The 21,090-nt window shown below is 52.5% G+C and overlaps 1 protein-coding gene across 2 annotated transcripts; it reads right to left on the bottom strand.

The window, feature by feature from the left end:
• Positions 1-222: 222 nt before the first annotated feature.
• On the bottom strand, positions 223-10,249 carry SIRT6 (sirtuin 6). 2 transcript variants are annotated; one of them, XM_081090907.1, is made up of 8 exons: positions 10,179-10,249; positions 7,906-8,033; positions 5,992-6,174; positions 3,983-4,042; positions 2,195-2,290; positions 2,031-2,111; positions 1,376-1,499; positions 223-1,289 (listed from the first exon to the last, which is right to left on the bottom strand). In XM_081090907.1, the coding sequence occupies exons 1-8, from the start codon at positions 10,242-10,244 to the stop codon at positions 948-950; spliced, it is 1,080 nt and encodes a 359-aa protein (XP_080947033.1). In that variant the 5' UTR covers positions 10,245-10,249; the 3' UTR covers positions 223-947. The 2 variants fall into 2 exon arrangements, with proteins under 2 accessions (XP_080947033.1, XP_080947034.1); XM_081090908.1 differs by having other exon boundaries at positions 394-1,289; positions 1,376-1,448; positions 2,020-2,111.
• Positions 10,250-21,090: the final 10,841 nt, after the last annotated feature.

Raw genomic sequence — 21,090 nt, 5'->3', positions numbered from 1 at the left:
CCGGGCTGCCCACCCTGCTCGCCTCACCGTGAAGAGACTGAGGCCTAAGGTTACCGCTGGGTTGGGTTGGGGTGGAACCCAGTTTCACCTGAGCTCTTAGGGGTCACCCCAGCCCTGCCCCTTTGCGCAGGTGTCCCAGGGCTGCAATCGCAACCAAAGGAGCTTTCCTTGCGTGGCTCGCAGCCTGGCAGTGAGGGCAAATATTAAACACCACGCAGATATGTGCACAATTACAAACTGGACGTTTAAGGAGCGCCAGCAGCGATTGCCCTGCGCCTGGGTTGCATGGAAGCCCAGGCTGACGTCCTGGGGGCGGGGGGAGCCACACATTCCTGCCCAGGGCCCAGGACCTGGTGCAGGCTGTGGGTGCTACACACAGACCCAGATGCAAGAAATAATGCTTTTATTGCACTGAAGACTTTTCTGGAAGCCTGGAGGGAGCCGGGTGGGCCCTTCTCCCTTCAGTCCAAGGCAGTGCCACACTCTACTGCCTGTCCCACCAGGAAGTTTGGCTCTGAAATGGAAGGTCTGCCCCTCCCCCTCTGGAGGGACTGTGAAGGCCATTTGGGGGAGGCAGGGGTTGGGGGTGTGAGGGCTCAGGGAGCAGAGGGAGTTAATTTCTGTTTAGGCTGGAAACTGAGGGAGGGCGTGGCCACATCTCCCCCAGAAAACGTCCTGAGTCCTGAGTCGTGGGCTGGAGCAGAGAAGGTACTGTGGTGTCAGCTCAAAGGTCAGGGTCCAGGGCAGGGTGGCTCCTCCCCAGGCCCCTCCACAGGCCCCTGGAGCTAAAGGAAGCCCCATGGAGGGCGAGTTTGCCCTGGGCCTGCAGCACAGCCCTCACTGCCCTGAGATCTCCTGCCCCAGGACAGAGGCAAGTCACAAAGTGAGCCGGTAAGAAAAAGACAAACACGGTTTCTACAAAAAGCCCGCCCGCCCGGGCCCCCTGGTCAGCTGGGAAGCAGCTCGGTCTTCACCCTTTTAGGGGTCCTGCGGCGGGCAGGACTGTCCAGCTGCTCCCTCTTGGGGCTGACGGGCCCGGAACCATTGTGCTGAGCGGGGGGTTCGGTTGTGGGCTCTCGCTTGGGTCCGGCCGGCGCTGGACCGTCGAACTGGGTGGGGGCCTCCTCCTTGGGCTCCAGCTTGGGGGCGGGCGGGCGGGGCAGGGGCGTCAGCGCCCTCTCCACCACGCGGGGCCCGTCCCAGGCGGGGATCTCCAGGCCCAGGTGTTTCATGAGCCGGGTCATGACCTCGTCTACGTAGCCGTGGATGCGGAGGTCAGCCTGGCGGTCCTGCTGGGGCAAGGACATGTGAGCGGAGGCAGAGGGCCATCGGGTCCTGGGCTGGGGGAAAGGTCAGGGGCGGGCTCAACACATACGTGCTTGGTGGGCTGGAGGTTGACGATGACCAGCCTGCCTCCGCGGCGCTTGGTGGCCAGCGGCAGGTTCCCGCTGGGCCGGATTTGGAGGGAGGTGCCTAGTGTGACAGACAGGTCCGCGATCCTGGGGCCGGGAGGCGGGGTTAGGCTGACCTCTCTACAGTTTCTGCAGCCCTCCTCCTGCCTCACCCTTGGGGGTGGGGGTCTCAAACTCTACCGCAACATGCCCAGCTTCCCTGAATCCTGCCCCTGTCGCTTCCCTCCCACTGTTGGCAGAGGGGAGTTGCTGATGTGGGCCGGAGCTCCACACCTGGACTCCTGGGTTGAATCCTGGCTGGGAAGCACTGGACAGAGGAGTCACCTTGCTAAAGTCTCAGTTTCCCTGCCTGTGAAATGGGCCCGGTGTAGAACTCCCTGGGCTGTGGTGAGTACCCTGTCTGTGAAGCCCCTGGCCCAGGGTCAGGTATGTAAGAGGGCTAGTACCTAGCAGCTGCCATTATTAGGGGAAATCAATGCCCAAATAGGGTTCAAGCCTCCTCCTCCAGGAAGCCTCTCCTGACTCCACCTCTGAGCTGGAGCTTGCCCTGTGCGGAAGCTGGTTGTGCTTTTGCCCCTCTCCCTGCCTGCCCCACCCTGGGCTCATCTGGGGTCTGACCTGCTGGCTTCATCAGCAAGAGTGAGGTCCCGTTCGGGCAGGGCATCCTCCCAGTCCAGGATGGTGTCTCTCAGCTCCCCCCTGCGATGGTGAGAGTTAGGGGGAGTCAGTATGGAGACCTGATGCCTCCCCGGGAGCCCAAGGCGTGGACAGGGGTCACTCACCTGCACGCCCGCAGGCCCCTTGCCTTGGCCATGGTGCAGAGCCGGCCAGTGGCTTTGAGGCCCATGGTGCCCACCACAGTGTCCCGGACATATTGCCTACATTGGAGAAGAAAGAGGGATGGCGGGGCCTGGTCAAGCCCACCACCTTCCCACCTCAGGGCCCCACCCAGTGGTCCTTGTTCTCCCAGGGAAGTAGGGGCTACATGACTAGAATCTAAGCACAGGGAAACACCCAACATGCCCAGAATGGGGGGAGGGAGCCTTCCATGAACAGCTGCTTCGCAACATCAACAGCATGGGAACAGAGCAAGGCCAGGAACTTTCTAGACAAAGGAGACTAAAGAGAAGTGACAGTGACAGGCAAAGTGTGACCCGGCTTGGATCTTGGACGAGGAGAAAAATAGCAACAATGGGAGCACGGGGAATATTAACTGGAGACGGAATCATCGTGTTACGTGGTTTTTACATTTCCCAACTTTAACAACTTCACTGTGGCTAGGGAAGAGAATACTGAAGCTTGAGGGAGATAAATGTCTTAAGGGTTTTGGGGCAAAGGATAAGGAAGCCTGCCACTTATTCTTGAACAGCACAGCAAACCCTGGTAACAGAGAGAAGGGAAGACAAATTGTGGCAAAACAGTAATATTGGGGAATCTATTCAGGGGTCAGAAAACTATGGCCCCAGGAATCAAATCTGGCCCTCCTGTTATGTTTTTATAAATAAAGTTTTATTGGCACATGGCTATGCCGATTCCTTTATGTGTCATTTATGGTGGCTTTTGCACTACAATAGCAGAGCCAATGGTCATGAGAAAAACAGTCTGGCCCACAAAGCTAAAAATATTTACCATCTGGTCCTTTACAGGAATGTTTAACTTCTGGTCTAGGTTAAGTATGAGTTCATCATACATTCTTGTGAGTTTCCCATTGGTGTGAATATTTTTCAAATATGGAAGAAAAAATTTTTTATAACAAGTGTAAGTGTGGGAAGGGGGGTCTCACTTGTGCCCCAGTCCCCAAGAGCCCACCTACAGGAGGTGGGCAGGGTCACGCTCCTGCCACTGACACCCACAGTTATCCATATCTGTGAGGCTCCCCCACAGAGCAAGACACGCCCAGAGCCCACCTATTCCAGGAAGGGCTCTGGCTCAGCCTTCTCGGACCTGGGGTCACACCCGTCAACCCACAACCCTGTTATGGGTTGAACTGTGTGCCCCATATGATATGCAGGAGTCCTGATCCCGGTACTTTAGAATAGAATGTGACCATATTTGGAAAGAGGGTGGCTGCAGAGGTCATGAGTTAAGATGAGGTCACAGTAGTATCCTTGTAAGAAAGGGGACACAGAGGAGACGGGCATGTGACAACAGAGGCAGAGGCTGGAGTGATGCATCTACAGCCAAGGGACGCCCAGAAGGTCAGAAACTACCAGAAGCCAGCGCAGTCGGAAGGATCCCCCTGCGGTTTCAGAGGGAGCATGGCCCTGCCAACACCTGGATTTTGGACTTCTAGCTTCCGGAACTGCGAGGATACACATTTCTGTTGTGTTAAACCACTTGGTTTGTGATTACATGTGGCAGCCACAGGAAATGAATACACCTCCCCAGGAGGAAGATGTGCCCTGCTGCCCCACCCCCCCAGGGTCACACCCCAGTCCTGCCCCCCCACCCTGGGTCTCTTGGTCTCAGATTCAACTCATAAGGCCCTTTTGCAGAGCCCGACCTGGAAGGAACAAAAAACGGGCCTGGGTCACCATACCTTCCTGCCCCCACGCCCCTGTGACACTCACGTCTTACACTTGACACATTCTTCTACAAACATGTTCCCATGAAGCTCTGCCAGCTTGTCCCTGTGGGAGGAGAAGACGTTTGGTGGTGCCGTGGGCTCCCTGAATCCTGAGGCTTCGGGTCTGGTGCCCAGTCCTCCTCCTCCAGGAAGCCTTACCTAAACCCTCATCCACAGGATCCATGAACTCCCTCCTTCTGGTTTCTCCAGGTGTGCAACCCTGGGCAGCTGGCCCAACCTCTCGGAGCCCAAGGAATCATTAACCCCACAGCTGACCCCACCTCCATACCTGGGTAGCCCATTCTATTAACAAAATCCACCCATAAGCATGGTGGAACCTCCCAATGTCACCAGGTCTGAAGGATGGGAATTCTAATTCCCAGTTTGCAAAGGAATAAATTGAGGTGATAGGTGGCTCTGGAGAATGTGCTTTGACACAGAGGAATATGAAATCAACTCCTAGCACTGTTGCCTCCCTGCTGTGTGACCTTGGGCAGGTCACCTAACCTCTCTGTGCCAAATCCCCATCTGTGAAATAGGATGACAGTGTCCAACTCTTAGGATGTTTGAGGGAACAATTATTAGGCCTGGAAGGCTCTTTCCTATGGCTCCCTCTGTCACCTCCTTCATGTCCCTACTCAAATGTCATAGCCACCCTGACCTCCCTGCGAAAAGCTGCAACTCCCCACACAGTCCTCCCTGCACAACCCTCTCTTTTCTTCTGTGGCAATGATCACTGTCGGACCTAGAATTTAATATGCTTATTTATCTTGTTTGCTGTCTGTTTCCTTCCCACTATAGCATAAGCCAGGAGGGCAGGGCTTTCTGTCTGTCTGGTATGCTATATCCTGCCTCTAGAACTGAGATGGCATGCAGTAGGTGCTCAATAAATAGTTGTTGAGTGTGGCCCATTTTGCTCCTACCTGTACCCAGGTGGTGCTGGGGGACTGGTGTCTCCCCAGTTTGCGCACAGAGACTGGTGTCACTGAGCAGTGAGCAGTGGGTGCTGGGAGTGGCCTGGGTGGAGGCGAGGGAACTGACCGAAAACCCATCAGTCAGGAAATTGAAGGCACTGAAATCCCCAGATACACTCCTGTCTCCTCTATACACAGCAGCTCCCTCTATCTCTGAGTGGCTTTGTCACATCCACCTACACACCCCAGCTCAACGCTGCCGGGTGTAGGGACCTGGACTTCTGTGTTTTTGTAGAAGCCCTGAACACCCGTGCCACAGGAATGTATTTGTTATACGTTTGCTTTTATTTCTAGAAACGTCTACACGGGCCATAAGGGCTAGGTCTGCAGCCACCTACCTAGTGAATTACTCTGCTTGGAGGGACAATAAGCCAAATAGGGCCCCAAGGTCACCCAGCCAGGAAGGCTGGGGTCTTCCTTTCTCAGGTATTTACATGTTGAAATGGATGAAGGCCCAGAACTTGGAGACATTTCTAGGCCAGAAGAGCTGTCTGACTCCTGGAGAAATTTAATTTGTGCCTGAGGCCTGGAGTTAGGACTCGGCCCATTTCAGAAGTGCAGAGGACGGCTGCCTCAGTCTCCTTTGCAAGCAGAGACAAGTCCTTTCCCTCCCCACTTGCCTGGAGGGCCTGGCTACTTGTATGAACTAACTGGGGCTCTCACTGTCCCCAAGGGTAAGATCAGGGAAAGTGGGTAGGGAGGGCGACATACTTGGCATTAAGGACTCAACCTTTCTGCCCAAAACCAATGTTCACATTCAGAGTAAAAGTTATAAAGACGAATATTAAAATGCAACTGCAAATCCTAGACCCTGACCACCCTCCTCCCCACCTCAAGGGAGATTGCAGACACCCTCGGACCTGAAAAAAGGGGACCGAATTCTTGAGATGTGCCCAGGAAGCACTGACAATGACAGTTCTGGTTGGAGAAGTTCTATTCGGTGTCAAGTGCTGTCCCCTGTGGCCTCCCGAGGACCTCCCACCAACCTCTATTCTGCAAATAAGGAAACGGAAGTCCAGAGAGGGGGAGCGGGTGTTACCTAGGAAAGCCAGAGCGCACGTGCAGCCCATCCACGTTCTGGCTGACCAGGAAGCGGAGAAGGCCCACGCGCTCCAGCTGCACTAGGGCCATGTGCGTCTGTGTGGGCCGTGCGCTCTCGAAGGTGGTGTCGAACTTGGGAGCCAGGCCCCGCTCCTCCATCGTCCAGACGCCATGGGGGCCTCTGAAGGTGGCATGTAGGGAGAGATGCAGACAAAGAGTTTAGGGATCAGAGAAAGGGGGGGACATAAAAAGAGACAGACAGCCTGGCCAGTGTGGCTCAGTGGTTGAGCGTCAACCCATGAACTAGGAGGTGACAGTTTGATAGTCAGGGCACATGCCTGGGTTGCGGGCTTGATCCCCAGTAAGGGATGTACAGGAGGCAGCCAATCAATGATTCTCTCTCATCACTGACGTTGCAACCTCTTTCTCTCTCCTCCTTCCTCTCTCTGAAATTTTTTTTAAGAAGAGAGACAGATAGCCCTGGCTGGGTGGCTTTGTTGGTTGGAGCATCTTCCTGTACACTAAATGGTTGTAGGTTTGATTCCTGGTCAGGGCACATACCTAGGTTGTGGGTTCAATCCCCATTCAGGGAGCATACGGGAAGCAACTGATCAATGTTTTTCTCTCTTTCTCTAAGAATCAATAAAAACATATCCTCCAGTGAGGATTTTTTAAAAAAGAGAGACAGAGAATTGAAGATAGACAGAGAAAGACAGAGAGAGAGAATGAGACAAAGGGGGAAAGTGGGGGAAAGAGAGATTGAGAGGGAGGAAGAGGAGGAAGAAGAGAGAACAGTGTACACCAAGGGCAAAATTAATTATTCAATTCACCAAGTTACTGTCGCTGCACTGAGCCTGGCCCTGTGCTGGGTGATGCTGGGGACCTAGCGGAACCAGGCCCTGCCCGAGGAGTCCCTGATCTTGTCAGGAGAGACACTGTGGGCACAGACCCTTCAGCCCTGAGCTGGGCTGGCCGGTGGAGGCAGTGAGGGCTGTGTGAGGACTGAGGAAAGGCTTCCTGGAGGAGGCTGAGCTGTCCCTTACACTGTAAGAGGGAAGGCGGGGCAGTTCAGGCAGAAGGGCAAGCAAAGGCCTGGGGTGCTGGCAACAGCCTGTGCGTTTGGGGAAATGCAAGTGGTCTGGGGGCTACAACGGGAGCGGGCGGTTGAGGAGATAGCCTAGGGCTGGGTCGGGAAGGGCTTGGAACTCTCCTGTGGCGCGATGGGGAGCCATGGCAGGTTATGGAGGAGGCGGGGGGGGGGGGGGATTCATGCCTTAGAATTCTAACATTCCTCCAAGGAATCTGCTCTTCTGCTACCGGGGGCCCAGGAACCTGAAAAACAGTATAAATGCAATAGGCCTGCCGTTTGGGACAGGGTTGCGAACTCAGCAACTACAGGAGCAATCTGGGGGCCACCAGGTTGAGAACCTTGCTTTTCAGCTACAAAATTCTTGTCACACAGGCTGCCTGGAGTGTGGGTGGTTTATCAGATTTCACACCCTCAGTTATGGGTGAGGAAACTGAGGTCCAAATGGGTAAGTCCCTTGCCCGGTACCAGGCCTGATAGAAAAATATTTGCGAGTGTGGAGCTAACTGACCCTGACACGAGCCTCCCTGTTTTCTGGGTAACAGTACCCTGATCTTTAGCTATGCATGGTGAGCCCCGCATCCCCTGTAGCTAGGAATGGACAGGTGACCAAGTTTTGGGCTGAGTGAAATGCTGGGTGTGATTTAAAGGGGCACGTCTGAAGGGAGGGGTCTTTCCCATCCCAAATACGCAGGGGGTGGAGGATCACGACTCAGCGAGGGGAAGGCAGCAGGATGGATTCCGATGCCGGGGTGTCTGTGCCTCACAGGGAAGCCCTCAGCAGCTGGCAGGTCCTGCCTAGACTGCCCCTCCACAACCACAGACCTGAAGTCAGGGATGCCCGAGGCGGTACTGATGCCAGCGCCCGTGTGGAACACCACGTGGGAGGACTGCCACACCAGCTGTGCCAGCTCCCACACCTTCCGCTCCAACTCCTCAGGGGGGTCGAAGATCTGTTGTGCGAGAGAGCAAAGGGCAGTGATGTGATCAGAACCTGTCCCACAGACCGAGCTGCCCCTGCTTCGACGGGAGTGAATCCGAAAAGGCAGCTTGTCATCATGTCCCTGCTCTGCCCACAGCCCCCACCTTCCTCGGGCCAAAGCCCAAGTCCTCCCTGTGGCCCAAAATACTCTTTTCCTAGCCTCCCTCGTCTCCTTTAGGTCTTGGTTCAGAAGACACCTCATTTATACACCTAGGTTCACAGTAGCATTACTTACAACAGCTAAAACATAGAAGCAACCCAAGTATCCGTTGATGAATGAATGGATAAACATAATTCTGACACACGCTACAAGGTGAATGAACCTTGAGGACACTGTTTTGAGTAAAAGAAGCCAGACACAAAAGGACAAATACTGCCCTAGCTGTGTTCAGTGGTTAGAGCGCCGGCCACAGACTGAAGGGTCTCAGCTTGGATTCCGATTAAAGGCTCGTACCTTGGTTGCAGGCTCAATCCCCAGCCCCAGTCAGGGCACCTGCAGGAGGCAAACAATCTACGTGTCTCTCTCACATCGATGTTTCTCTCTCTGTCTCTCCCCATCCCTTCCACTCTCTCTAAAAATCAGTGGGAAGACAAATCCTCGGGTGAGGTTAACAAACACAAAGGACAGCCCTAGCCAGTCTGGTTCAGTGGATAGAGCGTCGGCCTTCGAATCAAAGGGTCCCGGGTTCGAATCCAGTCAAGGGCATGTACCTCGGTTGCAGGCTCCTCCCTGGCCCAGGCCCTGGTCAGGGCTCCTGCAGGAGGCAACCAATTGATGTGTTTCTCTCACATCGATGTTTCTGTCCTTCCTCTCTCTTCCACTCTCTCTAAAAATCAATGGAAAAATATCCTCGGGTGAGGATTAAAAGAAAAAAAAAAGGACAAATACTGTGTGATTCCACTTTATGAAGTTCCTAACGGAATCAAATCCATAGAAACAGGAAGTAGATGATGGGTGCCAGGGGCTCGGGGAGAGGGATCGGGAGTTACGGGTTTATGAGGTCAGAGTTTCAGTTTGGGAAGATGAGAAAGGTCTGCAGGTGTGTGGTGGGGATGGCTGTGCAACATGGATATACTTATGCCACTGACTGCAAGTGCACAGTAAGATGATAAGTGTTATGAAAGGTGCACTTTGCCATAACAGAAAACACTGAAAAAGCCACCTCAGGGATCCTCCCGGCCACCTGGCTCCATGCAGCCCCAGCGCTCATCGCCGCCAGCTTCCTTTCCTCCCAGGCCCTCTCCTTAGCTCACTTCCTATATTTACTTGCTGCTTCTCTCTTTCCCCCCTGGAATGAGGGGGTTTTGTCAGTCTTGTTCCCTGCTGTGGCCCCAGGACCTAGAAAGTGCCTGGTGCACAGTAGGTGCTCAATAAACAGTTGAGGAATGAAGCCAACACCGGCAGGTGAGGAACCGGCCTTCCACAGGGATTCGCACCATCTGAGAGCTCCTTGCAGTGTGTCTGCCTCAGAACGAACCGAGCAGCTTTTATGGGATGAAGGCAATCCCCCCGCAACCCCCCAAGTTCACAGAAGGGGAGACTCCTCTTCAGAATGGAGATGACAAGCCCGAGGTCTCAGGATGCGGGGTGGGGTGGGGGCATGGGGGGTGGGGGGACTTCTCCCGGAGTAGCTGGAGGGAACATCCATCCATCCGAGGTTCCTGCCCAGCTCACAACCTGCTTCCATCGCCCACAGGACACAGCCAACTCCCCAGGCTGGCACCGGGGGGGGGGGGCAGGGGGCTGGCATGGGGGGCTGTCCTCGCCTGCCTCTAGCTTACTCTGTCCCCGAGCGCATCTATCCCGCCCCCGCCCCCCCCCTTGGCCCCTGCAGCGCCTTCCGCCGAGAACTACATCCCAGGCACCCCCATCAGAACTTCAGGACTTGGCCACGCGGGCCCCCCGCTTCGGAACAGCCCCGCCGGCCCGGGCAGGGCATCTTCGCGCCCCCGGGCGCGCTGGGGGGCGTCACTTCCCACCCATCCTCAGGGGGAAGTCCCTCCCATTGTCTAGCTTCGGTGCCTCCTGAGAGTCCCCATGCCCCGCTGCCGCCCGGCCCCCCCCGGCCCGCGGCCACGGAAGGGGCGGCCTGCGGGGACCCCCGGCCACGCTCACCTCCGGGAGGCCGCACTTGCCCTTATCCGCGTACGGCGATAGCCCCGCCGCGTAGTTCACCGACATCCTCGCCCCCCAACGGGAACAATAAAGTTTCCCTTGTTGAGGCCACTTCCGCCGGAAGTCGGGAGGGACGCGGCAAAGGCGGGGCCGCCCGGCCGCTCCCTGCAAGGCGCATGCGCCTCTCGCTGACGCCTCAGGCGCCATGTTAACTGCTGGTAACCGAGGCCGGGGCGCTTCCCACCGCTCGCGGGGGGCGGGGGCGGGGCTGTGAGCCCGCGGGGCGCGGGGCGGCCGTCCGCGTGAGTGTTCTCAGTCGCCGCTGGTGCGAGGGACACAGCCATTGCGCCTTTTCATAAATTAGTAAACCGATGCCCCGCCTCCGCCCCCACCCTGCGGAGGATGCGGTCACAGAGAAGGGTCCCGGGACTCGGACTTCCAGCCCAAGGTGCTTCCCACCGCGCATTTCGGAAGTTTATAAAGTTACAAGTGAAGGGCACCCGAGGCGGGAGCCTCACTAGAGAGAACTCTGGGTGGCACTGTTACCTGACTATCCAGGTGGGTGATGATCGCTCGGCAGGATGGTCCCGTTTAGGACGCATTGAAGAAGCACGTGCTGAGCGGCCCCCACGCCTTGCTTCCCCATTTCTCTCTCAGGCCTCCCCCCACCCCAAGTTCTAAGGGTCCCAGAGACTTGCAACCAGGGAAGCAGTGGGCAGCGGCAGCTCATCCCAGGCTCACCCCTGAACTTGTCTCCAAGGCCCCCTTTTCTCTGACTTTTCAGTGAGCGGACAGCAGCCCCACCGCAGCTCATTTCTTCCTATAACAAGCAGCTTCCCACCCCCACCCCACCCCCACCCCCAGGTTCTCTGCTGTTGCTTCTTCTAGGCTAAGCCCCTCCTTGTTTCACGGTCCCCAGCTTTAATAAATGTGCTCTCAGAACAAACAAGCAAAAACCCCAACACGTGCTGAGCACCTACGCCTGTGTGCTAAGGAGACACCGGGAACGGAAGTGGTGCCCTGTGGCTGACGATGGCTACAAACCAGTGCCCGGGCAGTGGTGACTGACCGAGGTGCAATGAGGAAACGCAGAGGAGGCACCGACCCAGCCGGGGGCATCCAGACAGGCTTCCTGGGGGAGGGGATGTCATAGCCAAGATCTGAAGAGTGAGCAGCGGTGAGAGGGGGAGAACGATCCAGTTGGGGTGACATGGGGCACAGAAAGAGCGCTCCTGGCAGAGGGAACAGCAAGTGCAAAGGCTGGGAGGAGAGGAAGAGAGTAGCTCATTCCAGAAACTGAACTAGGGCCAGTGGTGATAGGGAAGAACATGGGTGTCTTCCCACTAGATCCCGCTGGCCAACGGGCAGCCCCGCTGCCAACCTGCCTCCTCCCTCAGCTCGTCCCCGGCCCCCTGGGGCTGCTGCCCGCTCAGCTGATCGGGTGTCAGAGCTGAGTGCACAGTGCTGCTGGTGCTCGCTGGTGGCCCAGCAGGGAGCGGGTAACCGGAGCCAGCAGTGAACACGGTGGCCTGGTGCTGGAGTCGCTGGGACAGCAGGAGGTAGGAGAGGAAGGAGAGAAGGGAGGCCTGGGATGGGGGCCCCGTTAGGACCTCAGGTTCCTGGCCCCTGAGCCCTAGCATGTGGGAGAAAGGAGGGGCCGGAATATATCCCAGCCACACCGAGGGACACCCAGGCACCCTGACAGACACGCACTTGTGGGTGCATGCGCCTCCCACTTCTCAGCCTCCGTCCGTCCGTCCGTCTCGGGTATGTACCCTCCTTTCCTGCTCTTAGTGTCCTGTCTGGCCTTCAGGCCCTGCTTTTATATCATCGCCTCTTCCGGGAAGCGGCTCCCTAGATGTGGGCACTTCCCCCTCCCCCAAGCCGACAGATTCCCACCTGCTCAAGCAACCTTTGGACTCCGCTCTGTGGGTGTCTCATTACACTCTTCTCTGGGTGTGATTGAGTCCTTCAGACAGGGGTAAAGAAAAAGGATGCGGTGGGTGGTGAGCAAAAGGGGTACATTGAGTGAATGGAATAAATTGAAGAGGTGAATGAACGGATGGGCACTAGATGGATGAGTGGGTGAATGGAAAAATGAATGGATTTATAGAAGGGTGGATGGATGGTTAGATGCTACGTTGATAAGTCAGTGTAGGGTGGATGGACGATGGATGAGTGAGCAGATGGGTGGGTGGGTTTTGGATGTTTAGGTGAGTGCATACATGGGTGGGTGGGTAGATGGGTGGGTGGGTGATGGATGGAGAATGAAGCATGGTTGGAAGGTGCTTGAAGGACCACGAGAAGATGAGTTGGGCGGATGAGCTGGTGGGGGGGATATACAAGTCCTGAGGTAGGAAGATGGATGTACAGGTGGATGGGGAGATGGATTTAAGCATGGATTGGCGGGGGGGGGGGGGTGTGTGTGTGTGTGAAAGACACACCTTCACAGAAATCTCAGACATAGGAAGGGGTCCTGAGCCCCACATCTAGCAAAACATCCCCTCGAGGCATACCTGTCTGACCTGCCTACTCCTGCACATGCATGGAACGCAGAACAGGCCAAGGTGCACAGGCATGCATGCACACACATGCCTCCTGCTTGTGTGAGCATATGCATGCACATAACCATCGACCCAGACCTCCACCCCCCGTGGGTGACTTTCCTCCATGCCTTCAGTTGTGCGGAAGCCAGGCTGGTAAAGGGATTTCGCTGCGAAGATGTTCTCTCTGACTCTCCAAGAAACATGCCTCTGTGCTAAGAGCCTCCGCTCTGGGCATGGCCCCCAAAGAGCCCCTAACTATTCAGAATTCTAACTATGATAGAATTAGCGCAGACGCTGAGCTTATGGAGCCAGGGCTGGGTTAGAAGAGACCCAGGCAGGGCTGAAGGAACCAAATTTGGTGAGTTAGAGCTCTGCCTGCTGGTGAGAGGCAAAACTGATCAATCAGAACATGGGATTTTGAAACTGGGCTGCATCGCATGAATAGGAGTTCACCAGAGAAGGAATAAAGAAAGAAACATTTTAGGTAGAAATAACTGCACAGTCAAAAGCTTGGAGACCAGAAAAAACCTGATCTTCTTGGGCCGCAGGAAATAGTGGCAAAGTGCATTTTGGAGCCCCTACTGTTTGCTGACCCAGTGCTACAGGCCTCACTGAAAACTAACCATGAGTTGGTCAAGAGGGGATGTCTTCCTTAATTTAAGGGTGAGAGATGTGAAACTTAGGGCAAATGCCCAGCTGAAGGACCCACGGCAGTTAGGAGATGGGGCATGTCTGTGTCCTGCTCAAGGGGCCAGGGTGGCGCAGCGAGGAGGAAGTGGTCCTTCTGAGGAGGGGAAGGCTGATGACATATCTACAAATATGTAGATATGTCATTATCTACATATTTTTACTGTCACATATTAGGTGCTTTTTCAAGTCACATTTAATTGTCAGTATTTTACATGATAAAGCTGCCAACTACCCTTGGGGAAAAAATTTATTGAACTTATTGAGGTGACATTGGCTAATAAAATTATATAGGTTTTAGGTGTACAATTCTATAATACCTCATTTGTATATTGTATTGTGTGTTCACCAGATCTCTTGCTTTTGACTATCTATTCAGCAAACATTTGCATCAGGCACCTCGCCAAGACTGATCCCCTTCCCCCGTCCTTTCCCAGGGGGCCTGGGTTGCGGAGAAGCCTTGTGTGCTGGCCATGAAGACTCTCCGGGCTCGATTTAAGAAGACAGAGGTAAGTCTGAGGCCACTGAGGTGCATGCTGTCCCCCACCCTCAGGTGGCTGTCCCCCCAAGCCTGGCTGAAGATGCACTGGGCCTTTGGGCCGTTATCCTCTGCCCAGCAGATTCTTCTGGCAGCTTCCATAGGACCAGGGTCCTCCCTGTTTGAAACTCTTCCATAGTTCCTCACCTCCCACCGGCGCCAGTTTACCCCTTAATTTCCTCTCTACTGCCCCCTGCTGTCACGATGTCCTCACGGTCTCCTGTTCGAGCTTTCCAGCCACCATGCCTTTGCCTAAGCTGCTCCCCCACCTGGAATGCCCGCTCCCAGAATGGTTGCCTCCCACACCCTTCCCATCCCTTCTGATTTGGCTCCAATAACACGTCTTCCAGGAGATCTCTGTTCTCCCCAGCTACAGTGACCACTTGATTTTCGGAGGACTCAATTTCTTGGGGACCTTGATCTCTTTTTTTTGTTTTTAATAGGCAAATTTTTTATAGTTTTCATACATCAGAGCAGCTTCACATTCAAGGAATTTAATTGATTAAAAAATACAATTCAGCCCAGTCGGCGAGGTTCAATTGGTTAAGTGTCGTCCTGGGCACTGAAAGGTTGCCAGTTTGATTCCAGGTCAAGGCACATAGCTGGGTGGCGGGTTTGATGTCCGGGTCTCCCTCCCTCCCTCTCTCTCTCTCTCTCTCTCTCTCTCTCTCTCTCTCTCTCCTTCCCTCCCTCTCCCTCTCACATTTTCTTCTCTCTAAGCATCTACTCAGATGAGGATTAAAATCAACAATGCTGTCATTATCTACATATTTTTACTGTCACATATTAGGTGCTTTTTCAAGTCACATTTAATTGTCAGTATTTTACATGATAAAGCTGCCAACTACCCTTGAGGAAAAAATTTATTGAACTTATTGAGGTGACATTGGCTAATAAAATTATATAGGTTTTAGGTGTACAATTCTATAATACCTCATTTGTATATTGTATTGTGTGTTCACCAGATCTCTTGCTTTTGACTATCTATTCAGCAAACATTTGCATCAGGCACTGTTTGGGCATAGAACAAACAGCAATGAATAGGGCAGACAGAAATCTCTGTCGTCAGGCGCTGACAGCCGGGTGGGGGAGATGAACACGAAACAAGATAAATGAGTGGAAAGGCATAGTTTGTGCCATTGAGACAAAGAAAGTAAGGGAAGGGGATTGGAGTGTCTAGGGAGATGGTTGTCAGTCAATTGAAACTGAGCTGTGTAGGATGAATAGGTTGCAATTTTATTTTTATTTTGAAAATACTTTTTTTTAGAGAGAGAGAAAGAGAGAGAGGAACATTGATTTGTTCCACTTGTTCATGCATGCATTGGTTGATTCTTATGTGTGCCCTGACCCATCGAATCTGCAACCTTGGCGTATCAGGACAATGCTCTAACCAGCTCAGCTACCCGGCCGGGGCTAGGTTGCACCTTTAAACCGGTTGTCAGCAAAAGCCTTTCCAAGAAGCTGATATTAGAGCGAAGACCAGAAGGGAAAGAAGGAGGGACTTGTGTGTTTACTTGAGGGAACTGCATTTCAGGCAAAGGGAACAACCAGTGCAAAGGCCCTGAGGTGGAGTCCACCTGGCTTCCCTTAAAGCTAGCTTTTTTTTCAATCCTCACCGGAGGGTATTTTTCCATTAATTTTTTTCTCCCATTGATTTTTAGAGAGAGTAGAAGGGAGGGGGAGAGACAGAGAGAGAAAAACATCGATTGGTTGCCTCCTGCATGCACCCCAACCAGGGCCGGGGATCGAGCCTGCAGTGGAGGTACCTGCCCTTGACCGGAATCAAACCGAGGACCCTTCAGTCCTCAGGCTGACGCTCTATCCACTGAGCCAAACCAGCTAGGGCTTGAAACTATATCTTGGACTGTGTACCTCCAGAGGGAAATGCTGCTTCTTCAGTCATCCGCACCCCCTCCTGCCCCCCAGTTCCTGCCAATGTGGGGGCCAGCCCAGGGCATAGATTAAGAGACTCCAGTGAGGATTTGCACGTAGAGTCAGAGTGCGCGTGACTTCGCACTTACAGCACGAAGAAACCAGGCCCAGAGAGGTTACCTCCCCTCTGCCAGTCACAGAGCACACAAAGCCAAGTGGTAGCATGAGGCTCAAACACACATGTGCCTGACTTTCCACCAAGTGATAGGGCCTTCTATCGGCAGGCATAGTTCAGAGCAATCAGAGAGGCTGCCTGGAGGAGGCAGCACTGGAGAGGAACCTGGAAGAAAGATGGGACCAGCGTGGGCAAAGGTTTAGAGCAGTGGTTCTCAACCTTGGCTGCACATTAGAATCACCTGGGAATCTTTTTAAAATCCTGATTTCTGGGCCTCATCCTCCGGAAATTATTTCTTTGTTATGGGGGTGGGGCCACAATAATAGTAACAAAGAAATAATTTCCGGAGGATGAGGCCCAGAAATCAGGATTTTAAAAAGATTCCCAGGTGATTCTGATGTGCAGCCAAGGTTGAGAACCACTGGTAAAGGCTAGACCGGGCCTGGTTGATTTAGGGACATACGGGGTTATAACAGCGGTTCTCAACCTGTGGGTCGCGACCTCTTTGGCGGTCTAACGACCCTTTCACAGGGGTTGCCTAAGACCATCCTGCATATCAGATATTTACATTACGATTCATAACACTAGCAACATGACAGTTATGAAGTAGCAACGAAAATAATTTTATGGTTGGGTCACAGCATGAGGAACTGTATTTAAAGGGCCAGAAGGTTGAGAACCACTGGATTATAAGCAGGCTCTTCTGGCTGGAGCAGAGAACATAAGGGGATGCTGAGGGCAGAGAGGGCCCAGCCAGAGGAGTCCTTGAAAGCCAGAAAACGGAGGCAGGGCCACAATCCTGGTTTCCAAGTCAGGTGGCTCTGGGTTAGAATCCTGCCCTGGACAAGCTGGGTGATTTTGGATCTGTTGCCACCCATTCTGTGGGTTCCCTCAGTTTTTTCAGCTTATTTTGTTTTATTTATTGATTTTAACATTGCTTTTCATTTTTTAATTAATTTTAATTTTATTATTCATTTTTAATTGAGTATTATTGAATTCATTTTATTTTATTTGTATTCAGATGCTATAAATATCTTACCATGTATTTTTTTCTGATGTTAGTGCATTTAATTCTCTTAATGAAATGGTAGATTTCATTATCTCCATTTTATATATGAGGAATGGAGGCCCAGAAAGGTTAAGGAATTTACCCAAGGTCACACAGCTTGGAATTGAGACGCCAGACTTCCTTCTCCCAGGGCTGTGTTGCTGTGAACATGATCTTGGCTTTTTTGGGGGGGGGGGGGCCGGGGGGCCAGTGCATTGATTGAAAAGAAGAGTGAGAGAGAGAAATAGAGAAAAAATAATAAATGACTCATTAACCTACAAAACATGACATAAGCTCAGTTTCATTAACTGTGGAATGACCCTAAATTTTTACCTCCAGTTTGGAATCGATTCCTAACTTGAATTTTTCACATTAGCCCCCAAGAATTTCTGAGAAGTTGTCGTCAGTAGTTAAACCAAACAAATAACTTTAATTTCAAAAGCAGACTTATTTTGAAATAAAGTCTTTCAAAAAGTTTTGTGCAACTAAATAAAAAAGACTCCTAATTCAGGGCATGGGTGTGTTTTGATAGGTGTGTGGCACAAAGTCAAGGGGGAGAGAATGGGGAGGGAGGGTGTTAAAATGTCCGGTTGGGTATGAGGGTCTCTGGGTGTCTGGGGGGTGGGAATAGTGTTTGCTCTGAGCAGGGAGGCGCCGGGGTTGGGCTGGGGGAACTGGAGCTGTAGCAGCAGCTGGGAGGCCTGGGGGAGTAGCTTGTCCTCCATTCCCCCCCCCCCGCCCCCCCAACACACACACCCGGCATCTGCCATCTCTCCCTCGCCCCGGCTCCAGTTTCTCAGCAGGCAGCAGGAGTCAGGTTCAGCCTTTGTTCAGCTCCCCGAGGGAAGAAAGCAAACACCCGTGACTGCAGAGATCCCACCTCAAGTCTCTGCGGACCTTTATTCGTCTCTTCTCAGCACACACGGTCCAGCCCTCACACCTTTGCTCCCGTCCTTCCCTGCTGCCTCCCGCTCCATTCTGCTCCCTCTAATCCAGCCTTTTCTTCAAGGCCCCAGCAGGTGGCAATACTTGAGCTGGGCCTTGCCCAGCCCTCTCTGCGCCTGGTGTTCCCATCCATCAAATAGGAGTTAACTGGGGCTGGTCTCCCACCGACCTGCTGCCCTGATTTCAGGTTTTGGAAAATCCCACAAGAAAGAAGATTGGGGAGTTAGAGATTCATAGACTCCCAATGCCTTAATGCAGGGGTCCTCAAACTACGGCCCGCGGGCCACATGCAAATACAAATATTGTATTTGTTCCCGTTTTGTTTTTTTACTTCAAAATAAGCTATGTGCAGTGTGCATAGGAATTTGTTCATAGTTTTTTTTTTTTTAAACTATAGTCTGGCCTTCCAACGGTCTGAGGGACAGTGAACTGACCCCCTGTTTAAAAAGTTTGAGGACCCCTGCCTTAATGCTTCCTGGAAAACCAAGCATTCTTTCTCTCATATTTATTCAACAAACATTTATTAAGCACGTACTGTGTGTCAGGCCCTGTTTAGGTTCTTATGTGGTTTAATGCTCTTTTCTCCCCCTTGACTTTGTGCCACACACCTATCAAAACACACCCATGCCCTGAATTAGGAGTCTTTTTTATTTAGTGGCACAAAACCTTTTGAAAGACTTTATTTTAAAATAAGTCTGCTTTTGAAATTATTATTTAAACATAGTCATCTTTTTCTTAAAAAAAAAATATATATGTTTTTTACTGATTTCAGGAGGAAGGGAGAGATAGAAACATCAATGATGAGAGAGAATCATTGATTGGCTGCCTCCTGTACACCCCCGAATGGGGATCGAGCCCATAACCCGGCATGTGCCCTTGACTAGAATTGAACCTGGGACCTTTCAGTCTGTAGGCCGACGCTGTATCCACCGAGCCAAACCAGCTGGGGCTATTTTTTTCTCTTTATTTTATTTTTCCCTCCATCACCATTTATCCCTCTTATATCCTCCCCCACCTCCACCCACCCCTTACCTTGAAATTCTTTTTTCTAAATATATTTTTATTGATTTCAGAGAAGGGAGAGGGAGAGAGATAGAAACATCAATGATGAGAGAGAATCATTGACCAGCTGCCTCCTGCACGCCCCCTACTGGGGATTGAGCTGGCAACCTGGGCATGTGCCCTGACCTATTGAAACTCCTGTTCATAGGTCAGTGCTCAACCACTGAGCTACACAGGCCGGGCTTATCTTGAAATTTTTTGTTGGTATTGTTAATCCTCACCCAAGGATATTTTTTCTGTTGATTTTAAGAGAGTGGAAAGGAGGAGGAGAGGTAGAGAGAAACATCGATATGAGAGAAACACATTGATTAACTCCTTCCCACACGAACCCCAGCTAGTGCCAGGGACCAAGCCTCAACCAAGGTATGTGCCCCTGACCAGGAAATCAAACCTGAGACCCTTCGGTCTGTGGACTGATGCTCTAACCACTAAACAAACCGGCTAGGCTTACCTTGAAATTCGTAATAATTTTTTAACAAGGGAGTCCCGAATTTTCCCTTGGCACTGGGCCCTGCAAAATCTGTCACCAGTACCTGCTAGGGATACAGCAGTAACCAAGATGGACCAACATCCCTGGAAATGACTTTCTAGGGGAGAGGCCAAGAAGAAACAGAATGGAAGAAGAAAAAAGAAAAAGAAACCATGTTTTCAGAAAGGTACCCAGTATAACATCAGATGGTGACAAGAGCAACGAAGGAGAAATATACCCTACGAAAGGGCTAGAGAGTGACAGGGTGGTCAGAGCAGGCTGTCTGAAGGAGTGGCTTCCAGTGCAGACAGTGGTACAGGAATCAGCCACGTGGGCCAGAGGGGCGGGTGGCGCCCGGAAAGGAGGCGGGGCCAGGGGAAGTAACATAGGGGGAGATGCGCTCAGGCACCTGACAAGGGGCGGGGGTGTTTAGAACAGGGGTGGGCACATTTTTCCTGTTCAGGGCCAGACAGTAAATATTTTTGGCTTCTTGGGCCCTCCGGCCTCAATTCTGCCATTGCAGCTTGGGAGCAGCCATGGCCGCCTTTAATGGATGGGTGTGGCTCTGTCCCAATAAAACTTTATTTATGGACCCTGAAATGTAAATTTCACATGATTTTCACGTGTCACGAATATTATTCTTTTTCTTTCCCCCCAATCATTTATAAGTGTAAAATCCATGCTGAGCCCTTGAGCCTGACAAACCAGGCGGGGGTGGGGTTTGGCTGAGGATCATCACTGCGTGCAGATCCTGCCGCAGGACTTCCTGGGCCTGTGAGCAGTCTGCATTTTATGCAAGTAAGATCGCTGGAGTGCATGTAACATTATTATATTTAAAATCGTTTTTCTTTAAATATTTTTAAAAAATAGAAATCATTTTAAAAAGACACCTGGGAAGGTGGGAGGGGAAGACCGTGAGAGGCTCTGGAGCAGGAGAGAGAAAGAGAGGATCTGATGAAGGCTTTAGGAAGCTGGGAGACAAGGAAAGGGGATCGGGGTAAAAGCTGGAAGTCCAAATAGAACCTTGGTGATGGGGCTGGACCACCAGCGGGAAGGGGTGGACTTGAACGTAGTTGACATCCGTGGGGTTGGCTGGTGGACTGAGTGTGCAGTGAGAGAGGGGTCAGATGATGCCAAAACTTGGCTTGGGCCCCTGGGGGGACGGCAGTGCCCCTGGCTCACTGTGCGGGCCTTCCAGGAGGAAACCTGAGGCCTGAGCCAGGAGATCCGTTTCAGGCTCTTCTCTGGACACGCCAGCCCCTTGGAGTTAGAGCCAAAGGCTGTGTCTTCTCTGTCTTTCAGGGAATTAACTAAGCACCGGCTCTGTCCTCCACCCCCAGGACTCAGCATTAGAATGCACACAGGCCCAGCCACACCTTTTTTGATGAGTGCCCCACACTTACGGCACATGTACTATCTGCCGTGCATTGTGCTGAGTGCCTCGCATATAGTATCTCATGTGGTCCTCCAATAACCCTCTGCAGTAGCTACTGTTTATTCTGGAACCCATTTCCCAGATGAGGAAAGTAAAGTCCAAAGCAGGTAAGTGTCTTAGTGGAGTCACATGGTA

The sequence above is a fragment of the Myotis nattereri genome, assembly GCF_964212035.1.
Source record: "Myotis nattereri genome assembly, chromosome: 5".
Taxonomy (NCBI): domain Eukaryota; kingdom Metazoa; phylum Chordata; class Mammalia; order Chiroptera; family Vespertilionidae; genus Myotis; species Myotis nattereri.
The sequence above is the reverse complement of the archived record's forward strand: the minus strand, read 5'-3'. Positions and strand labels throughout refer to the sequence as shown.